At 40.1% G+C, this 19,542-nt stretch overlaps 2 protein-coding genes across 13 annotated transcripts in view; one reads left to right on the top strand and one right to left on the bottom strand.

The window, feature by feature from the left end:
- The window catches only part of adgrl3.1 (adhesion G protein-coupled receptor L3.1), a 118,533-nt gene extending 110,908 nt beyond the window's left edge, over positions 1–7,625 (bottom strand). For all 9 annotated transcript variants that reach the window (XM_026170822.1, XM_026170826.1, XM_026170827.1 and 6 more), the window contains exon 1: positions 6,891–7,625. The gene's annotated coding sequence lies outside the window, so the exon portion shown is untranslated. The remainder of the gene's footprint in view (positions 1–6,890) is intronic.
- A 1,349-nt stretch (positions 7,626–8,974) lies between these two features.
- The window catches only part of LOC113024115 (multiple PDZ domain protein), a 46,363-nt gene continuing 35,795 nt past the window's right edge, over positions 8,975–19,542 (top strand). For all 4 annotated transcript variants that reach the window (XM_026170820.1, XM_026170821.1, XM_026170819.1 and 1 more), the window contains exons 1-15: positions 8,975–9,221; positions 9,960–10,053; positions 10,757–10,923; positions 12,167–12,382; positions 12,687–12,755; positions 12,924–13,046; positions 13,457–13,540; positions 13,690–13,797; positions 14,531–14,633; positions 14,744–14,835; positions 14,940–15,153; positions 15,470–15,544; positions 16,125–16,204; positions 16,436–16,582; positions 19,346–19,531. In XM_026170820.1, the coding sequence (XP_026026605.1) occupies positions 10,041–10,053; positions 10,757–10,923; positions 12,167–12,382; positions 12,687–12,755; positions 12,924–13,046; positions 13,457–13,540; positions 13,690–13,797; positions 14,531–14,633; positions 14,744–14,835; positions 14,940–15,153; positions 15,470–15,544; positions 16,125–16,204; positions 16,436–16,582; positions 19,346–19,531 (1,677 nt within the window). In that variant the 5' untranslated portion in view covers positions 8,975–9,221; positions 9,960–10,040. The remainder of the gene's footprint in view (positions 9,222–9,959; positions 10,054–10,756; positions 10,924–12,166; positions 12,383–12,686; positions 12,756–12,923; positions 13,047–13,456; positions 13,541–13,689; positions 13,798–14,530; positions 14,634–14,743; positions 14,836–14,939; positions 15,154–15,469; positions 15,545–16,124; positions 16,205–16,435; positions 16,583–19,345; positions 19,532–19,542) is intronic.

The following is a 19,542-nucleotide window of genomic DNA, read 5'->3' as shown; positions in this document are numbered from 1 at the left end:
GATATAATGCAGAATTCATAGTTGAATTACTTACTGCAATCTAATAATGCCAAACAATTCTATCTGTCCAGAAAACATAGTTGCAAACTGCCTTTCTAGTTTGGGAAAACCATAAAATATGATTAGCAACACACCCTCTTTGACATCAATAGTTACTTGTGGAGCCTATAAGATGAATGTTTGGCCTTCTTGGAAGCTTCTTTCTGCATGAACACTCCACTGCTGGGATCTGTTTGTTAGGGCTGCAGTATACAGGACAAACTCTAACAACTCTGAGCCAGCTATAGATGAGTTTGAGTGATGACACTATAACAAAGACTCTACATGTTAGAGGTCGGCCAAATTGGGATCCAAGCTGAAATCTTGATTCTCATCCTGAACCTTGTGTGATGAATCTAGATGTCAAGTTTATGTTTAATTTGTCTGAAAGCATCATCTTCATATTATTTTATGCATTAATACTGTTTCAAGTGTTTGTTTGTCTAAATACGTTCACAAGGTCAACAACTTTCAAGGGCTGTGCGCATCTTTTCAAAGAACTGTAGTTTGCTGGCTTATATCAAATTTGGAGAGTAAAGCAGAAAAAGCCCAAAGACATAAACACAAACATTAATTCTCTTTATTCTTCTTTGAGTTACTAAATTTCCAGTCATTGTAAACACACTTTTCAGACTGTTACCCATAATAACGGTGCACAAACTGAATAAATGTACCATGAACAGCCTCCTCTCTCCTCTTCAAGACAGCACTATAGTGTGCAACCAATAAAACCATGTTAAATAAAACTCAATTGTGACAACATAAAAGTTGGGTCTCAAATAGATTTTACACTGACTCAACAAACAAGACAAAAAAAGTCAACTGGTCAGAAAAACGTATACACATCTGGCTTTGAAAAAACATAACTGTAAAATCTGACATTGATTTTCCCCACTTAAGCACCTGAAATTGATTGCTTAAAAGGAAAGATGGTGCAGTGCAAGCCATCAGCCTGTTTACATTATTATAACGATGATGGAAAGCGTAGGCTATTTTATGTAATGTTCAATCTCTTTAGGAGTTTTTATGTTTGGAAGGTAGGGAAGAGCCAGAAAACATCACCACAACACATATTTATATTATCATAATAAATGGCTGAGGGGTGATCATTCTTAAAATTGATTTACACTGATTGATTTCTCAATTATTTTTATCCCACTTGAGCCTTTTCACAACCCAAGGTCCTTGGGCTTGTTTGTCTGTTATAAAATTGTTGATTAAAAACAAAATGCAATCAAACCTTAAGGCTGGTTCAGGGGTGCATCAAAGAACATATCACTTTTTATCCATATGTCGACGAGGGACCCTGCTGTGTCTCTGAACGCTATCAACTTAATAAAAATTGAAAATTAAAAGAAAAGCAGCAACATCGTGGTTCTTGAACATGAATCATACTGGATGTTTTTCAACATATTCTAGTCTCATTTTGAATGGAAACACCCATAAAGCTTCCTAACTAACGATTCTAGCATAATGCATATTTAATGTACGAAAATAGCTTGAAACTGCCAGAAAATAGTCAAAATATCAATGTTTGGCATTTTTCTTGAAAAATATCTTAGATAATACGTTAATTTTCCTTTACTGAGGGGCAGCCTTTCTCAAAACTGATTTACACTAATTGATTTCTCAGTAATTTATCCCGTGTGAGACATTTCATAGTCTATGGTCCTTGGGCTTGTTTGTCTGTTAAAAAGAAACTTTGATTAAAAACAAAAGGCAATCAAACCTTTAAATTGGTTCAGAGGTGCATCAGAGAACATCATTTTTTTTAATCCATGTGTCTACTGACCCTCCTCTGTCTCTGAAAGTTGCTAACTCAATGAAAATTGAAATAATAAAAGCAATAATATCAGGTGATTTTTTTTTACCCTGGAACATAAATCAAACTGGCTCTTTTGCAACACGCTGGGGTCTCATTTTATATGCAGCTTAAAGCTTCCTCACTAATGATTCCACCAAAGTTACATATTTTATGTATGAAAATAGAGACTGGAAACTGCAAGAAAACACTGATTCTGGTTTCCTGATGTTCACTGACCTGATTTTAAGTGACCGCCACATACTGGAAACCCACATTTATTAATTCACTATCATATTAGCAAAGAGAATCAAAGGGAAACTGAATTTTAAAAAGTAGAACTCTGTAATTTGGGGCATTTTTCTCGATAAATCTCTCACGTAATAAGTCAATCAAAACAATCAAAATAATGCTTATTAATTTTCATTTACTGAGGGGCAATCATTCTCAAAACTGATTTACACTGACTCAATTACTTTTAACCCATGTGAGGCATTTCACAACCTAAGGTCCTTGGGCTTGTTTGTCTGTTATCAAAAAAAAAAAAAAAAGCTGTTGATTAAAATTAAAAATGTAATCAAAGCTTTAAGAGATGCTTCGAAGAATCGTGCCTGAATCCCTGACGAATATCCGGGTGTCTACTACTGATGGTCCTGTGAAAGCCCTCAATAAAAATTTTTTTTTTGCTTTGTTGTTTTATTTAAAAAAGGAAAACAAAAGAATTAACATTGGGTGAAAATTTTCTCCTGAACATAGATCACACTTTCTCCCTGTCAATATGTTCTGGTCTCACTTTCTCTGCAACATCCATAAAACGTATTGCCAAATGATTCCATCAATATTTCTTCTTTCATGTATTATTTCCAAGTATTCACTGACGTTATTTCGGCTGACTGGAACTTAATAAAAATCTGAATTTATTTTTTACAGCTAGATCTAAATAATGTTTGGCATTTTATTTTCATAATAAGTCAATCAAAATATTGCTTAATAATTTTTCCCGTACGGAGGTGTAATCATTCTCAAAACGGATTTGCACCGACTGATTTCTCAACTACTTTCATTCCACGTAAGACGTTTCACAACCTAAGTCCCTTGATCTTGTTTGATTTGTCTGTTTGAAAAATCTTTGATTGAAAACTAAGTAATCAAGCCTTTAAAATAGTTCAGGGGTGCTTCAAGGAACATGTTGTCTATTCTGCTATAGACCCTCCTTTGTCTTTGAAAGCTCCTAATTAAATCAAAAATAGAGTTCTCTTGAAAAGTAAAAAAAAAAAAAAACTTTTCAAAAGTAAACAAAAGTGATAACATAAGGTGAATTTTTCTCATGACCATGGATCACACTTGTTTATTGTACATGTTTTAGTCTCATTTTATACTTAGGAATCTTTATCCAAGTTATCTATCTAGTGAGCCCACTGATATTATTTATTTCATGTATTATTTCCAAGTATCCATTCACTCACCTTATTTCAACTGACCAGACATTACAAAAAGCCCAAATTCATTATTTCACTATCAAATCAGCAAAAAGAAACCAAAATGTGCAGCTATTTTTTTAATTCTTTTTGTTCAATAAAAAATCTAAACCAAAAATAATACATATTAATTCTAATTTAATTCTGGTTTTCTTCACAAACTTTACAAATATATCCTCTATATCTGAATTATCACTATATCCTCATCCTAGTGAGTTACAGTGAACCATGTGCATCATCTGTTTTAAGCCTGCGCTTTACAATCACTAGATGATTCTGTATCATAGTGCTGATGCGGTTTAATGGTATGATTATAATAGAGTGCTCAACAATGCAAAAACCACTGAGCAGAATGACAAAATGTATCACTTTCAGCACCATACTAACAGCCCCATAGCACACTGTATAAGCAAGCAGGCCAACAGTGTGCCTTTTTTCAGCCTGAAGGTACAGGCAGATAATAAGCTGTGGTGGTTCAAACAGAACATATTTCAAGAGGTTTTTTTTAGGTAAAATAAGACATCTATGTCTGCGGGACTATTCTAGGAGATCATAGCAGCACCGAGTCTGTGAATGCTCTGAGATCTGACTATCGTCTGCTATGTCTGCTATTAGCTTTCCCGTTTTCCGAGCACATATCTAATCAGAGCTCAAAGTAACTGTGGGCCCGTCTCATGGTGAAACTCTGTTAGGGTTCGATGTTATGTGAGGTATGTTTCACATATTAAGAGAGCTGGTAGTCTGGTGCAAAATGCAGAAAACTAGAGTTATTGTTTGAGGGAAGGAAAGGGTAGGAGGAAGGATGTGTTAACACATGGCCAGAGGTTTAGATGGCAGAGGAAGGCAAGCAAGGACCTAGTCTCATTGTTTTAAAATGGGAGATGTCGTATAGTGCAGGAAAGGGCTTTTGAATTAGGTTAAGCTCAGCACACAAAGTGGGGCTGAAACCAGGAATGTGAATCATCATCACGTTATGAAACAGAGCACTGAAAGTCTATGCTTCTGTTATCATTGAAAATAATGTTTTATTATTACAGCGCTAGGATTTGTTGTTATTTTTTTACAGCTCAAGCCAGGAAAGCGACAGTTTATTTCTGCAGGAAGGCTGGCTGTCAACCTCGCTGAGCATAATAAACATCACCTTCTATCTACAAGGCTCTCTAACACAAACCTTTACTTTGCCATGCATAATTTAACTAAATAGAGAGCCGAATCCAAGAACCTGATTCTTTTTTTGCAGAATCACTTGTTAAAATGCTTCTGGGGAAATCTGTATTTTATTCTGCATGCCTACTAAATGGAATTAATTGCACAAGTGCTTAAGTTAGACTCTCTATTAACCCTTGACAATATAAATAGAGACTTTAGTAAGCAAGCATGCTAACACTTATTACAAAACTGATTATATGCCTGCTTGTCTTAATAATCCCATGTGTATTTGTGTGTCTTGTTGTCTGTCTGCAACAGATTATATTCTCTGCCAAATTGTGTTTTCATTTCTCGAGGTTTCCATGTGAGCAGAAGATGCTTAACATACGATCCCTTATTTAAATTACAGGCTGCTTCCATTGCAGGGTGAGACACTGTTATTGGAGCCTTCCAAATCTAAATCAAATATTGTGTTACGGTAACAGTGCCAAACAAAGAAAGTGAGGCCCTGGTCATTCAAGCAGAACAAACCAAATTAGCACAACCCTCCTAATTCGTTTCATGTTTTCCCCAGCAAGGAGCTTAGTATGTCTTGTGCATCTAAACAGAAAGGAATCTGTGACCTAATTAAAAGAAGACAGATAGACCCACAGTCAGCAGAATGCTTGATTGCTGCGGTTGCACATTAAACAGCTTCAGGTGCTTCACAACATCAGTGCTGCGTGAGTGCCATTACTGAACGTGACCTAAGATGCTCTTTGACACATCTCGCATTCACAGTGTGATGTGGCTCTCTCTCCAGAGAGGCAGACTGAGACCGTCAGAAAAGTAAACCAAAAACATCCCCCGCAGCAGGTGTGATTTTGGACAGGTAAACACTACTGAGTCCCCATCTTTCTTCACTGTTTTACAACTAATCTGAAAACAAACAACAAAAGCTTAGCAGACACCGACAATAAACTGCAATATTTGAAGAGAAAGCTATATTCTTACAACAGTTTGATGAATATTTACTGTAAAACGAATAATCGTTTTAGTCTGTAAAAGCAAAGCAAAGAACTATGGTAACACTTTGATATAAGCAGAAATATTAATGATATCCACAACATTCACAGTCCTTGAGCGTCCTGGAGACAGAGCTGTCCTTTAACAGATAGAATGGCAAAAATTTCTTCACTGTAGACAGATGCACATCATCCAACGCTGACTATTGCTCACCTGCTTGGTGGATTCTGTTGAGACACCTATCTCAGCCGCAGCACTGACTCAACACAACGTCAACCAGCAACCTACATTTTATCCACCCTTTGTTTAAACACTGAGATCCACACAAAGAGTTTACACTGAATCTCTTTGCTGATGGCCATTTGGGTGCTGAAAGTCAAAAGGGCGAGCCTACAGCTACCCAAGCAGACACAGAACGCAAATGACTATTAAGGCTGTTTTAACTGTCAAACACCTGCAAGTATTTGGGAGGCAGACAACTTACAATGAACCATGTTGTTTATTATCAGTGTGGCTTTTTTTCTTTTCTTTTAAGGTTTAGGCTATGTTACTACTTCATTTTTCTTAGGGAGAGTACACGTCTGCGGTCACACGAATCTGACACAAGTTCATATTTATATATATTTTTTAAATTTATTTTTTCAGCGTGAGGTCAACATCGATGGATTCTGCCGCCTTCACAGTTTCACATCAAGGTCATCTGCAACCCCGGACGCCTCTTCTGTAAATAAGAGCCAAAGCTTTCACTCATATATCCGCATGATTGACGTATCCTGAGGTGCACTGGCCTGCTGGATATTCCTTCTCTTACAAAGCCGTTGGATTTACTCTGGATTTCAGACTGCGGTTGATCAAACCAGCACAGCCCCCAAATAAGCTCTAGCTGTACTCAAATGACAACCACATAAAACAGGAGAGGAAATACTGATGAGGTGAACACTTGGTCTGTCTGTCATCTATCATGCCAGAGCATGTGATTTGTCATTACGCCCTGCAGTGAGGCAGGTACTTGCGGCTACAGAATAATAATTATGTGTACACCCTGGCCGAGAAGATGTCATGGGATAATGTGATTGCATTGATTATATTCCGGAGCGGTTATGGGTATCACTGCTTATTACTTCGCCTTAGCGACGTCTCACATCCTAGCGACGCCCATGCAGCCACAAGCCTCTGGACCATCATCTGTACAAATGCTGGCACTATATTACATTTTACCCAATCGTCCATTAAGGCCAGTTTCCGCTCCCCGTAAGTACAATAATGGCAGGCCACATTCCCATGGGCACCAGTAACATCCAAAGTCAGCGCTTTCGGAGCAATTCAGTGACACGGTTTGACATAAAGCCAAGACGTTTACCAGTAATGTCTGGAAAAAATTCCCATCATTTGTGTCGGTACACAGAGCGGGCTCTTACCTTATCGCCAGTCGCAGCAGTATAGGCGCATGTATAGCTTACACATCCAGCGCAGAGAAGAGTCGGGAATAACCTTTCTCCTTCTTCTCCTTCTTTGCTCTATACAGTCACCAGAACGCAATTCTTGTGTACAAACGTATCTTCCTAGTCGATAAATTTCAGTGGTTGGTTTGTGCCTCGACTCCGGCTCTAGTTAATTCTCGCGGCTGCAGAACGACATTGGCAAGTGTTCCTGAAAGAGGGTATCGGAATAAAGAAGCCGAGGGTGTAACAAACCAATAGCTGCGTGCTTAGTATCCCGATCAGAGCTCGCACAGTAGGAGGTATCACGTCCGTCAGTCCGTCCAAACGCACTGAGTCCAGCGGAGCGCCGGAGGAGGACAGAGGCGTATCTCTGTCTCTCCCTCTCTCTATCCGTCTGTCTGTATCCCTTCCTCCCTCCCTCCCTCTCTCTTTTTATCTTTCTCGGCTGCCTTTATGTTCTTAGTGACTTCTGCTGAAGTCCACGGGCGCAGAGCGCAGTGGAGCAGAGGACCGTGGTCGGCGCAGAGAGAGAGAGGGGTCAGAAATGACAAACCAATTTGGAGGCGCGGTGAATGCTCGGCTGATCAGAGCGCAGCCCGGCGCGAGGAGCGTTGCGTTGCAGGCGGGCGGGGAGCAGGGTGGATGGAGGGCTGGGGAGAGGGTGATGATTCTTGCCTTGGGGATGCAGGGAGAGAAATGGGGAGACGAGAACTAGGGTGTGCAGTGGAAAACAAGGAACTGGATCTGGCTCCTAAATCTCTGGACCTAGAGCTCCACCTGCCGTGTGAGAACACGTAAGCGTTCCCACAAATTCCACATTGTTAGCTAATCAAGAGGGACAAGGGGGGAAACCACAGGGCTGGTTTCGGTTAATCGCACCATGGAACCCATTAAATGATTTTGCTACGGTGACCTGCAGAAGTTATCCATATGCCTACAGAAAGTCAGACTATGAGTTGAGGGGCTGTTTTACAGATCAATCCGAACGGGTTTTCCCTGTAGCGGAAAACCTGACATTTTTTGGAACAGCAAAAACTTATTAAAACGTATTAAACTCCAAATAAATTTGTAAATTTATTTAATTTTTAAAAACATTTCTTAATTGAATCAAATATGGTTAATGTCCACGGCCTACTTCACCACAAGGCGTATAGGCCCACATAAACTGGTTTACAACAACGTCAACCATCATTTTCTCAAAAGGGTTTACTCTAAAAAGCATGCGCCCTACTGAAATGTGCTGAAAGCAACAACAGAAGATTCTTTGCAAAAGGAAAAGTAGTAGCATAATAATGTAAATCCATTAATAAATTAAGGTAACATTAAATTAAAATAACGCATTATCGTAACTTTTCTATATGAATGAAAAGCGCGACAGAACAGCTACGAGATGAAAGCGTGGTTAAAGTATTAAAGTAGATACTAGGTTTGGGGGAAAGCCTGTGGTTTGATTCTTCTAACAAATGTACTGTATGTAACATCATGATGTTATTAATAAGCGTGTGATAAAGATTTCAAGTTCCCCATAAACAGTTTCACGTAGCCTACAGGGACAGCAAACAGATACTGAGGGTCTTGATATGATGACAGGAAGTCAAAAGGAGGAAAACGCCGTTTCCGGTCATTTTTGGCGAGATCTCCAATTGTATCTGTTAAAAATTGAAATAATGTAAAGGCTTTTTAAAAACAGCCTCACATACATCCAAAAATGTAACTGAGGCCACACACCGCTTTGTTTCTGCGATGCCAAAAAAGTTGGAAACCACAGTGTTGTATTTGAAAATCCTGTTATGTCATATAATGTCAATCATGACTTTATAATTAAACAAAAAATTAAAACGTGTTAGCTTGTGTAAAATCTTCATCTTAGAGGTAACTATAGGCTAAATCTGTCAAAGAAAGTCTAATAAAGCTAATAGCGTAGAAAGTAGCAGAAACCATAAATACTCACATTTATACTGAGTGGCTAACTTAATTATTTCCCACCTGTGGCTACGGGATTACTGATGGCTAGCTCTTTATCAGTAGGGATGAGCCCTCTGCGCCTGAAGATCAGAGGGTGTGACATGCGCACTGCACGGAGCGCTCACAAGCTGCGGACACAATGCAGGAAAATAAAGCCCAGAGCTCGCTTCTTGACATTTCCCCGTCTCTCAATAAGCTGTTATGACTTATTCCATTAGGACAGACTAATTTTTTTCTACTCGACAAAGGCAAATCTGTCCCGTGTACTCTCGAAAGTGGTGTGTGTGCTGTGCTTGGAGCTCAGTGGGGACCTGTTGATCGTCCACAGGCGCTGCAATGGAGGTGAGATGAACCTTTCTGCACATGGCGTTTCAGTGCTATGGATAAGAAATTTAAATAAATAAATAAATAGAAATTACCAGTGTGCTCGATTAAACATCAGGTGAACTGCTAATGGGGACGTGTAATTCTACTGTAAACCATTAATCTCTAATATATTTTAGTAATATTTGGAAGCTGTCAGCATTGCTTTAATATCAGCAGGGACAAGCTAAAGATTTAATTACCCTGCCGTGAAGGGTATGTATTACTGCGCATACCTCTCTTGCCTATCAATGGCTTCTAATTAGATTTAAGATGAGTCGTTGTCATTTCTAGTCGATCGTTTTGCAAATCAAATCATGCCACTGGCATCATGCTTCGAAGCCATACAGACTGCCCCCCTCCTCCCCTCCTCAAGTCAGAATGATGGAGGCTATGTGTCGCTGTTAATTAGCATCATTGGTTGATAAAGCCTTTTGGAAAAGATTTAAATCCCGCTAAAGAGCATTAGGTGACAAGCAAGGCGCTTGCAAGCAAGCATGGCACGGGCCTACAAGACGTAGGGTAAAAACGATACATGCTGCTAAACAGGTGTAAAAAGACACAATGAAGTAATATTACATTGTTACAGGATTCATAATTCTCTAAACTTTATTGAAATCATCTTATGTTTTCATCCCTTTCAGTTTCATTAAAAATGTGAAAAGGAACACATTAAAAAAATCTGCACAATCACCTTTGTTTTTATTCATCTTGCAGTTGTCAAACAGACAAGTATGACATTTAACTGAGGGAAGAAGCGGGAGGAAATCTTCACTCATACCGATCTGTGAGGCAACGATGGAAATCATAGGTAAGTGAATTCAAACAGCTGAAAATGTAGAGCACTCTCAGTTACCGCTGTCAGACTGCACACCACTGCCGTCATTAAGCTCTTACAATTAAGGTGTCAGGCATGTCTGCCTCAGCCAGACAGTAAGGGAACAGTTACACGTGCAGGTGGCGAAAGAACTCACAATCTGGTCAGTAGTCAAAACTTTGCGGTGAAGAGTTACGGGGTTTTAACCTTCTGCCAAGTACAATTACTGCAGTTGTGGCTTGTGGTCATCAGCTGCTACTCAGCTAAATAAACAAGGGCAGTATGACCTGATGAAACGCTTCATCGTTCGCTCTGCGGTGAAGTCGAACGCCTCCTTTAGTATGATGAAGTATAGGTTTTTGTTGTTTGTGTGTGCGTGTGTAACCACTTTAATTCAGTTTCTGCCTCCATATCAAGCCACAGATTTTAAATCAAAATAACTCACACAGGCAGCCTTGGTTCATAGATTTTTCTTTTCAGACAAGTACTCGAACCTCGAAAGCACAGTTGTTTTTATTGTTTACTCTTTTGCTTTCCCACCGGTACTAGTAAGTGTTGACATTTAATAGCTTAATATCAAATACCTGGCTTTGTGTCACGGTCTCAGCAGCTGCCACAGCATGCGAAAACTAATGCAAAGCCAAATGGGATAAATCCTGTTTCTGAATGACACAAATAATCTACAATTTCTTCGCAGATACCCAGTGTGCCTTGGCGGCGGTGGAGAGACTGCAAGCCAAATTGAAGGAAAGAGGAGAGGCCCCCACTCAGGAGAAGCTATCCCTGCTGAAGACTGTCCTGCAGAGCCCACTGTTCCTTCATATACTGAGCTTACAGCAAGCTCAACAGAAGCCTGCGGCGAAGGTATAGCGAAAAGCCAGAATGTGTGGGCGTTTGGTACATTTGAATGGTGAGGAAGGAGCCCGGAATCATTCCCAAAATACTGAATGCAGGAACCAGACTGGATGAGTAATCAGCTTACCTAAGCTTACCACTAAAGCCCTGAGAAAGAGGGAGAGAGGGGAGGAGGAGGGAAGAAGTGGATATATCAGGTTGAAGAGTTTACAGAAGTCGTCTGTAACATTGTCATAAGTTTTGAGCTGATGTGTGTGTCTGTTTGTGTGTGTGTGTGTTTGAGTTGTGAGGTATACAGCTCAGGATGCCACTCATCCAAGAGTTTTTATGCGTACAATCCTGCACTTCCACGGCGCATGTATCTGCGTACTCATTTGGTGTCTACCAGTTGTGACATCCTCTAATAGGCAAAGTTTAAACACACAGGGAATATTAGATTACCATGTGGTTTGGGCTTGTAGCGTTCTGGCATCTTTGCATTCTGGGAAGCGCGGCACTGGAGTGTGTCAAAGATCTCTAGATATTTTTAACAGGACAGACGCTGACATGGTTTTTATTAGTTGAGATTCTTTGCACATTTCTTTTTTTATGCATAGCATTTGGAATGTGAGGGTAAAGTTTCCTGTTGGTATGGTTTTTTTATAGCGTTCTCTCTTTAACGCTCTTTCTGCCATTTCAACAGGTGTCAAAATTGTTAGGATAGAATACAAATCACAAATAGGCACCCACTGAAACTTGCTTTTAAACTCTGAAACAGAAAACGTTGCAGACAAAAGAGAACACTTTTGTGGTTATGTGGTATTGAAAAGAAGCCTTTATCTCAGATCCTTAAGTTTCCACTCTGCAATCTTTTCCCTCTCTGCTCCATTTTACATCTTTCTGTATTTTTTCCCTTTCAGTTAACACACATTAACCCCCCCCCCACCCAACCCATTCTTCTCTCTCCCCTCTTCTCCTTCTCACATCTTTCTCCATTGTCTCACATTGGCCTCCTTTCTCAATTGCTCTATGCTTTTTGATTTGCCTCCATCGCTCTCTTACCATCATCCTGTTCCTCTCTGACTGCACGTCTCCATTCTTCAATTTGTGTCAACCCCGTCACCCATCTTCCTGTCACCCATCTTTTTTTCCTTCTTTCCCTTGTATCCTTCTCTTATATATCCTCTCTCCATGCACTCCACCCAATCCATCTCTTCTGTTGCTTCATGCATTCAATTTAAACTCTTCCTTCCTGTTGTGTAAATCTAAACAGGGGAAGGGCATTTCCAAGTCCGTGTCCATGAACTGTGGCCCATGCCAGGGTGAAGCACTGGGCACAAAGACGCTGAGCCACAGCGACTCGTACACATGGGCCGTGGAGAACAGAAGGTCCAGCTCTGCCAGGGACGGCAGCATCTCCTCTCATGGCTCACAGGAGCTGTCCTTCTCAGACATCTACCCAGATAACTATGTTCCAACTGAATCTCAGGTATATAAAAATAGCCACGATAAAAGAGAGGTCATTCAGGAGTAGTTTAGTATTAAGGAGTCTTTTATTTTCAACATGCACAGACTACGAATCAATCAAATGATTTCTTTTATTCGGTTGTAAAAAGGAGCACATTACTATTTGAAATGTCACATTTCACATTACAGAATATCTCTTTGCATTTTGTAAGTCAGGCCCAGTTGGCTATCATCAAATGAGAGTCTTATCTGATCATAAGAAGACTTATCAGTTCACTTAATATAATTCCAGTTTGCTTTTACTTAACACACGGCATTTCTTTTAGTACTGCACTCCACCTCGGATCTCCCGTACCATGTCCATGGGGAGAAACCTTTCTGCTTTTGCACACGAGGTACAGAAAGCCTTGTATATAATATTTATGTATCTCTTATGTATGTAAAAAATAACTAAAAAATAACACCTAATACTCTTCTCCTTTTTCAAGCATTTAATGACAAATTATTTATTCACTCCCCCTTTTCTGTCTCCCTCCCACTTATTGTAACCTTTGCCCTGTTAGAGGCGTCATGTGGAGATGATAGAGCTGACCAATGATGGGAAAGGACTTGGTTTTGGCATCATAGGAGGACGGAGCACAGGGGTCATGGTCAAGACCATTCTCCCTGGAGGAGCTGCTGGAAGGGTAAGTGTGCCTGCGACTGAATCACATAGCTAAAGTTTACATATCCGTTTACACACAAAAAATCCTTTTTCTTTCCTGTCTTGTTTTTATTTTCACCATTACTTAGATGAAAAGACTAATCAAATGGAGAGTCAAGCTTTGGTTAGCCTACTCATAATTCAAGTCACTGAACTGGAAAGAAGCACAGAAAGAACCATAAATATAATATAAAAAGATTAGAAAGACGAGAAGCAGAGGGGAATGCTAGCTTGTTCGATAATACAATGAATCCTCTTATGATCAATTAATGAATTATTAGTCCTCTCGTTTATCTAATTTGTACACAAATAAAATGGTTCAATCAGCGCAGTGTTGGAATGATGTTTTTTAGCCAAGCATTGTTATCAAAACAAGTTTCTTTTGCTCATCAGGATAAGCGCCTGCACAGCGGAGATCAGATCCTGCGCATTGGCGATACGGATTTGGCGGGCATGAACAGCGAGCAGGTGGCGCAGGTGAGGCGTGATTTCAAATTATAATAACGCTTTGTGAAATTGGTGATTAAATCATTGCTTAATCTGTTTTTGCGGTTTCACTGTTTTCCCTGTTTGAGAATAGGTGGCTTTTAACTGTTCATCTTATTCATTTATGCTCGCCTGGATAGGTGCTGCGAAATGCTGGTACCAGGGTGAAATTGCTCATTGCCCGGGATGGTCCTAAGGACAACCACTGTTCCTCCCCTGTCTTCAACCAGCAAAACCTGGATGGCGTGGTGGGTGTATATGTGTGTGTATGTGTGCCTGTGGAAGAGAAGGGGTGGGAGGGGAGGGGTATCAAAAAATATTACAGTGTAATTCAAATCTAATTGATTACTCAGTGATTTAAATGGGGAGTCAAATATCTTTATGCATCTGTGCCAGCGAAGCTGGTGTTTTTTGGATATTCTGTCCCATCTTCCTTTAGTACAAGGAAGACCTGAATAGGTATATATTAGATGCAATGGTCAAAGGGCAGTTTCTCCGTGTCTTCTCATGTCCATCCCAAATTGATGATTGTAATGTGTTCGTAAAATCTGTAATTTCCTTACGTCATGCACAAATTTTTATTATTCAATTATGAACCGATTTAAAATAGGTATAGCTCAAAAATTCATATGCTAATTATGACAAAATATCACTCACATGTGCAATGGGGTAAAATGATGATGAGATTAGAATTTATTACCAAAGGACCACAAGTGAATGTCACTTTGATATAAAAATGTTCTTTGAAAACACTTTTCCTTTCTGCTGTGCTGTAACTTAGGAACAGAAGATGAGGTTGTGACCGTATCGTGACACTAATCTTTGGTGCCCACCTATTAAACTCCTTTAAATATCACGCTATATATTAGGCTGTATAAGTCTGGACAGACGTGGCTGCAAATGTCATCTTGACTGGTTGGTGAAGGCATACAACTGCAAGGTGGTAATTATGTTTTTTTTTTCTTCTGGACTTCTTTCCAGGTCAGTGACTTGAATGATGACTATGAGTTCAGTGTGCAGTTCACTAAGAACAATCGGGGCCTGGGATTCAGCATCTCTAGCTATGTAGGTGACCTAAACTCAGGTAAGTTTCATCTTTATCCAATAAAAAATAAAATACAGTGCCACATTTATGCAATCAGTTCTCAGTTTCATTTCAGATTTGATATATTTCATATATTGTTCTTTCCTCAGTATACAGTGCTGGCGTGATGGTGAAGAGCATAGTAAAAGGCAGCACTGCTGATCAAGATGGACGCATACACATTGGAGACATCATCTTGTCTGTGAGTTTCTCTTTCTCTCTCTTTTAACCTACACTGCCATTAAATCTACTTGTAGTTGTGTACATCTATACTACTCCATCCACATCTTTTGTCACCTGACTCAGGTCGATGGGGTGAGCCTGCAGGGCTGCAGTGAACAGCGTGCCATGGAAGTGCTGAGGAGGACAGGTCCATTGGTCAGACTTAGGTTGCTGAGAAAAGCCGTCCGTCTTAGTAACATCCTGCCTCCAGTTCCTCCTCTGCAGCGCCTCCGACACTCCCACAGCTTCCATGAAGGGAATCCCTACAAATGGGGCCTCAACAAGATTCAAGAGACAGGTGATTTGTGAAGGGGAAACACATTGGTTCAGCGGTGTCACGGTGAAATCATTTTTGTTGTACCCGAGAAACTCAAGAACGTGTTGATTATTAATCTATAATTCAAAGGATCATTGATTCACTGGTGCTACCTTCATAGTTGAGTTAAACTGTGTCCTAATTAACTTTGTAATATTGGATCGGAGTATGATATTGAATATCTGTACTGATGTTGAGCTTGCTTGCTTGATTGCTGGGGAAAAACCGACCTTTTCTTTTGTGTGTTTGTGTGTTATGTCTGTTTGGATCCCTGCACGTGTGCTCAAACGTCTCCCAGGCATTTGCTCTCTGCGTGAAATCTCCAGGAGAGCAGCATATGCCAGCAGACGACCCAGACACGATTCCAAAAACGGTAAGCTCCGCTTCCCATACTGCACTGCAGTCTGGAACTAGATCATGGGACTTGGTGTGATATGCTGATTGGACTCAGGGAACAGCAATGTGCCAGTGAAGCGTGCTCTTTGATGGGAGTCTATTTATAGTATTGTGCAATCATGTGTTTATCCAACTCATTCAGCTAATTCCAGATGATTTGTCTCTCACCCCGCCTGCATATATGGCTTTATTTAGACAAGAATTTTTGGGCTTGATTAGAGAGCACAGTTAAATAAGCCCTGATTGCTGTGAGGCTTTATTAGATGAATGAGAAAACATTGGTTTGCCAAGAAATCACAAGATGGTGGATGTGAATATGCACATCCTATGTGCCTGAGCTGTGGGTGTATGTTGACATCCTGCCTTGCCACAAGTAGAAGGATGCTGTCATCTCTCTATAATACAGCCAAGTGGATTCTTTCATATAGGATCCCATTATTTATTGATTGGGTCATCTGGGGGCTTGAGGTGATTTGAATTGGTGTGTATGTGCCTGGGTTCATATATCTCTACATATGTGGGGTGAGGCAGATTTTCTGTATGTGCACATTTTACAGATGTGAAACTGACTCCAGCTGAGGAGGAAAACCTGAGAAAGAGGTGGCAGCAAGCAGTGGGACCGCGATATGAAGTGGTTGTAAGTGTCACTGTAATGCTGACTAACTGTCACCTGACTAAATTTAATATATAAACATGTGTTTTTACATTTGTGAATATTTGTGTATCAGTACACAGAAAAACAACCATTGAAAAATCACAGTTTTTTGACGTAACAATGCTCAAACGTCTTCTCCGTCAGACTTAGCTTTAAACGTAGCTTTCTTTGTTTTTTGTTTACTTGCCATTTATTTTCCACAATCTCCACCAGGTTTGCCAGCTGGAGCGATTCAGTGAGACAAGTGGTCTGGGCATCAGTCTGGAGGCTCGGGCAGGGCATCACTATCTGTGTTCCATCTTACCCGAGGGGCCCGTCGGCCAAAGTGGCAAGATCTTCATAGGAGACCAGATATTAGAGGTAACTCTGATACTTCAGGCCCTTTCAGCCTCCGTATGTGGAACTCATCATTTTCTCATTTGATAACAATATGAGATTATGCAAACCAGGTTATAGTACGATCTGTGTGGAACTGATTGATTTGTCACGACTGTGAGTTATTTCTGGATTACTTATTATATAAGGTTCCATCATTGATATGTTTTCATATCATATGGTTTCATACCACAGATAATCTTCCATTTTTAAATATAGTATGACCAAATGATTGATCTTGACAACCATTTTCCCACTGACTTCTGTTGGTCAGGAAGTATTTTGAAACCACATCTATCACCACTTAGTGACCCTCATATAGAATGCAGGCTTTAGGCTCTTCTCCAATGGTTTAATTTTTCAAACCTGTAAGCTACGTCCATGTTTTTTCTGGCTTTTCTTCTGGCTTGTGATTGTCTCTAAGCTCTGCATAGCTTTAGCCAGTTATTTCTTTAAAATGTCCACGTTCGGCTGGGTGAAGGTGATTCAAGTGTCTGATTAGTTCGTTTGCCACTTTGCAAAGACACAAAGTTGGCAAATTGTTTTGTGAAGAGCTGCTACATTAATGACATGTTGGAGTGCATCTGTGAGTGTGCACGCTCATTTACATGTGCTACTGTTGACATAGTGCACATAAAATGGATGGGCTTGTGATTAAACATACATGAGGCTGACCAGCCAATCACCAGTCAGAACAGAGAGCACAGTAAACGTAGTGTTTTTAGCTTTAGTTGTGCACATGCACTATTGGACTTTATACCTGGAGTGAGAGGTATATGTCATTTTCTGTGGAGTTTGAATGTTTTCCACTTGTTTGCACAGATTTTCTCCTGCCATGCAAACACATGCTAGGTTAGTGTTGCTCGTTTGGGCCCAAGCACTAACAAAAGAAATTCTTAATCTTTAGAGTTTGACTTCCCTTTTAAAGATTAATAAAGTGGTAATGATAACATACACTCACCAGCTGTTTTATAAGGTCACGGTGTGTAGTACGGGTGTAGTGAATTGCATTACTTTTAAAAGTGTTTTCTGAATTAGGAATACCACCACCTTCTTATATGGTCGCTATGGCTCAGCTAGATTGGAGAGAAGCGACACAGAACCAGATGTTGTCAGTTTCACTAAGGATATTTATTGCTCAACCACAAGATATAAGAATCAAAAAATGACTTGGAAACAAACTACAGGGACAACATGGCCTGTAGGTGTTTCCAGATCAGCAAAAGAAAATAGAAAGTAAACACAATCAACTCTCTGCCCAAAACCACATCTTTTTCGCTAATGTCTCTAAACAAAAGGACAACTAAAGTGTGTGTGTAGGTGTGTGTGTGCGTGTGTGTATGTATGTGTGTGTGAGAAACATGTCTCAGCCTCAGGCAGTAACAAGCACCTTGAACATTAACTGTAACTAGTATCTACATCCAACCTTAAACTGTATCATTCGAGTTTCTGCTTGTAGCATACATAAACCAAATCAAAAGGCATTGAAGGCCACCTGCTCACATTATACTGCTTTTCAAATCTAAAACAAATACTTCAGCAACCACGTAAATCCCCTTATTGCTGGGTTGGACTGGCAGGCTCCTGTCCAATCAGCAGCGTGTGCAGCCCGGCACTAGACCAACACTAGTATCAGTGCCACAGTGTTTTTCACTGTCAGCTGCTGCCACTTGCATTTTATCCTCATCAGGTTACTGCAAAATACATCAATTAAAAAAACATGTATTAAATGTAAGCTACAGTAGTCAAGAAGGATTTCAGCAATGCCATCCGTTAAGAAAAGTGAAGAAATGTTTAAACGACGGGCCTACACTGGCTAGAATCTAATAAATATAACTTATTAACTCCTTTCTCCTTAAGATAAATTTCACAGTCTAAATTTACTACATGTTGCCATGGTAAAACATGCCATAAGACCTTCACTGATGAGGGTTTTTTGTTTTTGTCTTTCATTACTCACACACCCACATAAATCTGGATCAACATAGTCAGAGTTGATTGATCAGCTGCCTGAAACTTTTGCGTTTCCCATCTCAGGGTTAATTAACTCAGACTTCGACTTGGGGAAACCTGCAATCTGGAACAAATTGGGGGGAAAGGCAAACGCGTTAAAAAAAAGAAAAAAGGAATGAATCTAGGAATTAAAACGAAAATGTAAACCCAAACACGGCATATCCACTTCTCAGGGGACAGGTCCCCTCACATGTATCACTCATTATGATGAGGAGTCGGATGAACTCTTGGATGAATTATAGCTGCTTTACGCTGCTTTATAGACACACTCCAGATTGTCTTTCATATCTTTGTGGGGACAAACCGACATCTGTGACGCAGCTCGACCCTTTGATCTCCTTCCCATGGCTTAAGTGATGCCAAAGCCATTGTTCATCTCTGTTTTTAAATGAGCTTCACCCGGTTGGGTTATTGCTTCCAGCTTTAATTGTTTCTGCTGTGACTCGATGTACTGCAGCCAGCAATTTCTCCTTGATTCACAAAACAGAAATTTCAGCCAAGTATGCTCACACACATGCACAGAGAAACGCAGTTAGGGATATACACAAACGTCAGATGATTTGCAGCCAGCACTTTATGGGAAAACATTTTCACACACAGCATCTTTAACCTTGGGTACACAGCACAGTAAAGAGCACATTTTTTTAAAAGCTACAAACACGACTCAACCAATCCCTGACTTCGAGAACATGTATTTTTGAAATAATTTGTAATTTTTATGTATCTTGCTGGCAGGTGAATGGAATTCCTCTCATCGGAGAGACACACAAGGAGGTGGTCAGTATTTTGAAGGAGCTGCCAGTGCACGTATACCTTGTGTGCGCTCGCATTATACCCCCTTCAGTTCCCAACAGTGATGAGGAAGACGATGATGATGTCTGTCTCAGCCTGAAAGAGCTGCTGGCTGGGTTCAATGATAAGGTAGGGACAGC

The sequence above is a fragment of the Astatotilapia calliptera genome, chromosome 6, assembly GCF_900246225.1.
Source record: "Astatotilapia calliptera chromosome 6, fAstCal1.2, whole genome shotgun sequence".
NCBI lineage: Eukaryota > Metazoa > Chordata > Actinopteri > Cichliformes > Cichlidae > Astatotilapia > Astatotilapia calliptera.
Note: the sequence above shows the minus strand (reverse complement) of the source record. Positions and strands in the feature narration are given on the sequence as shown.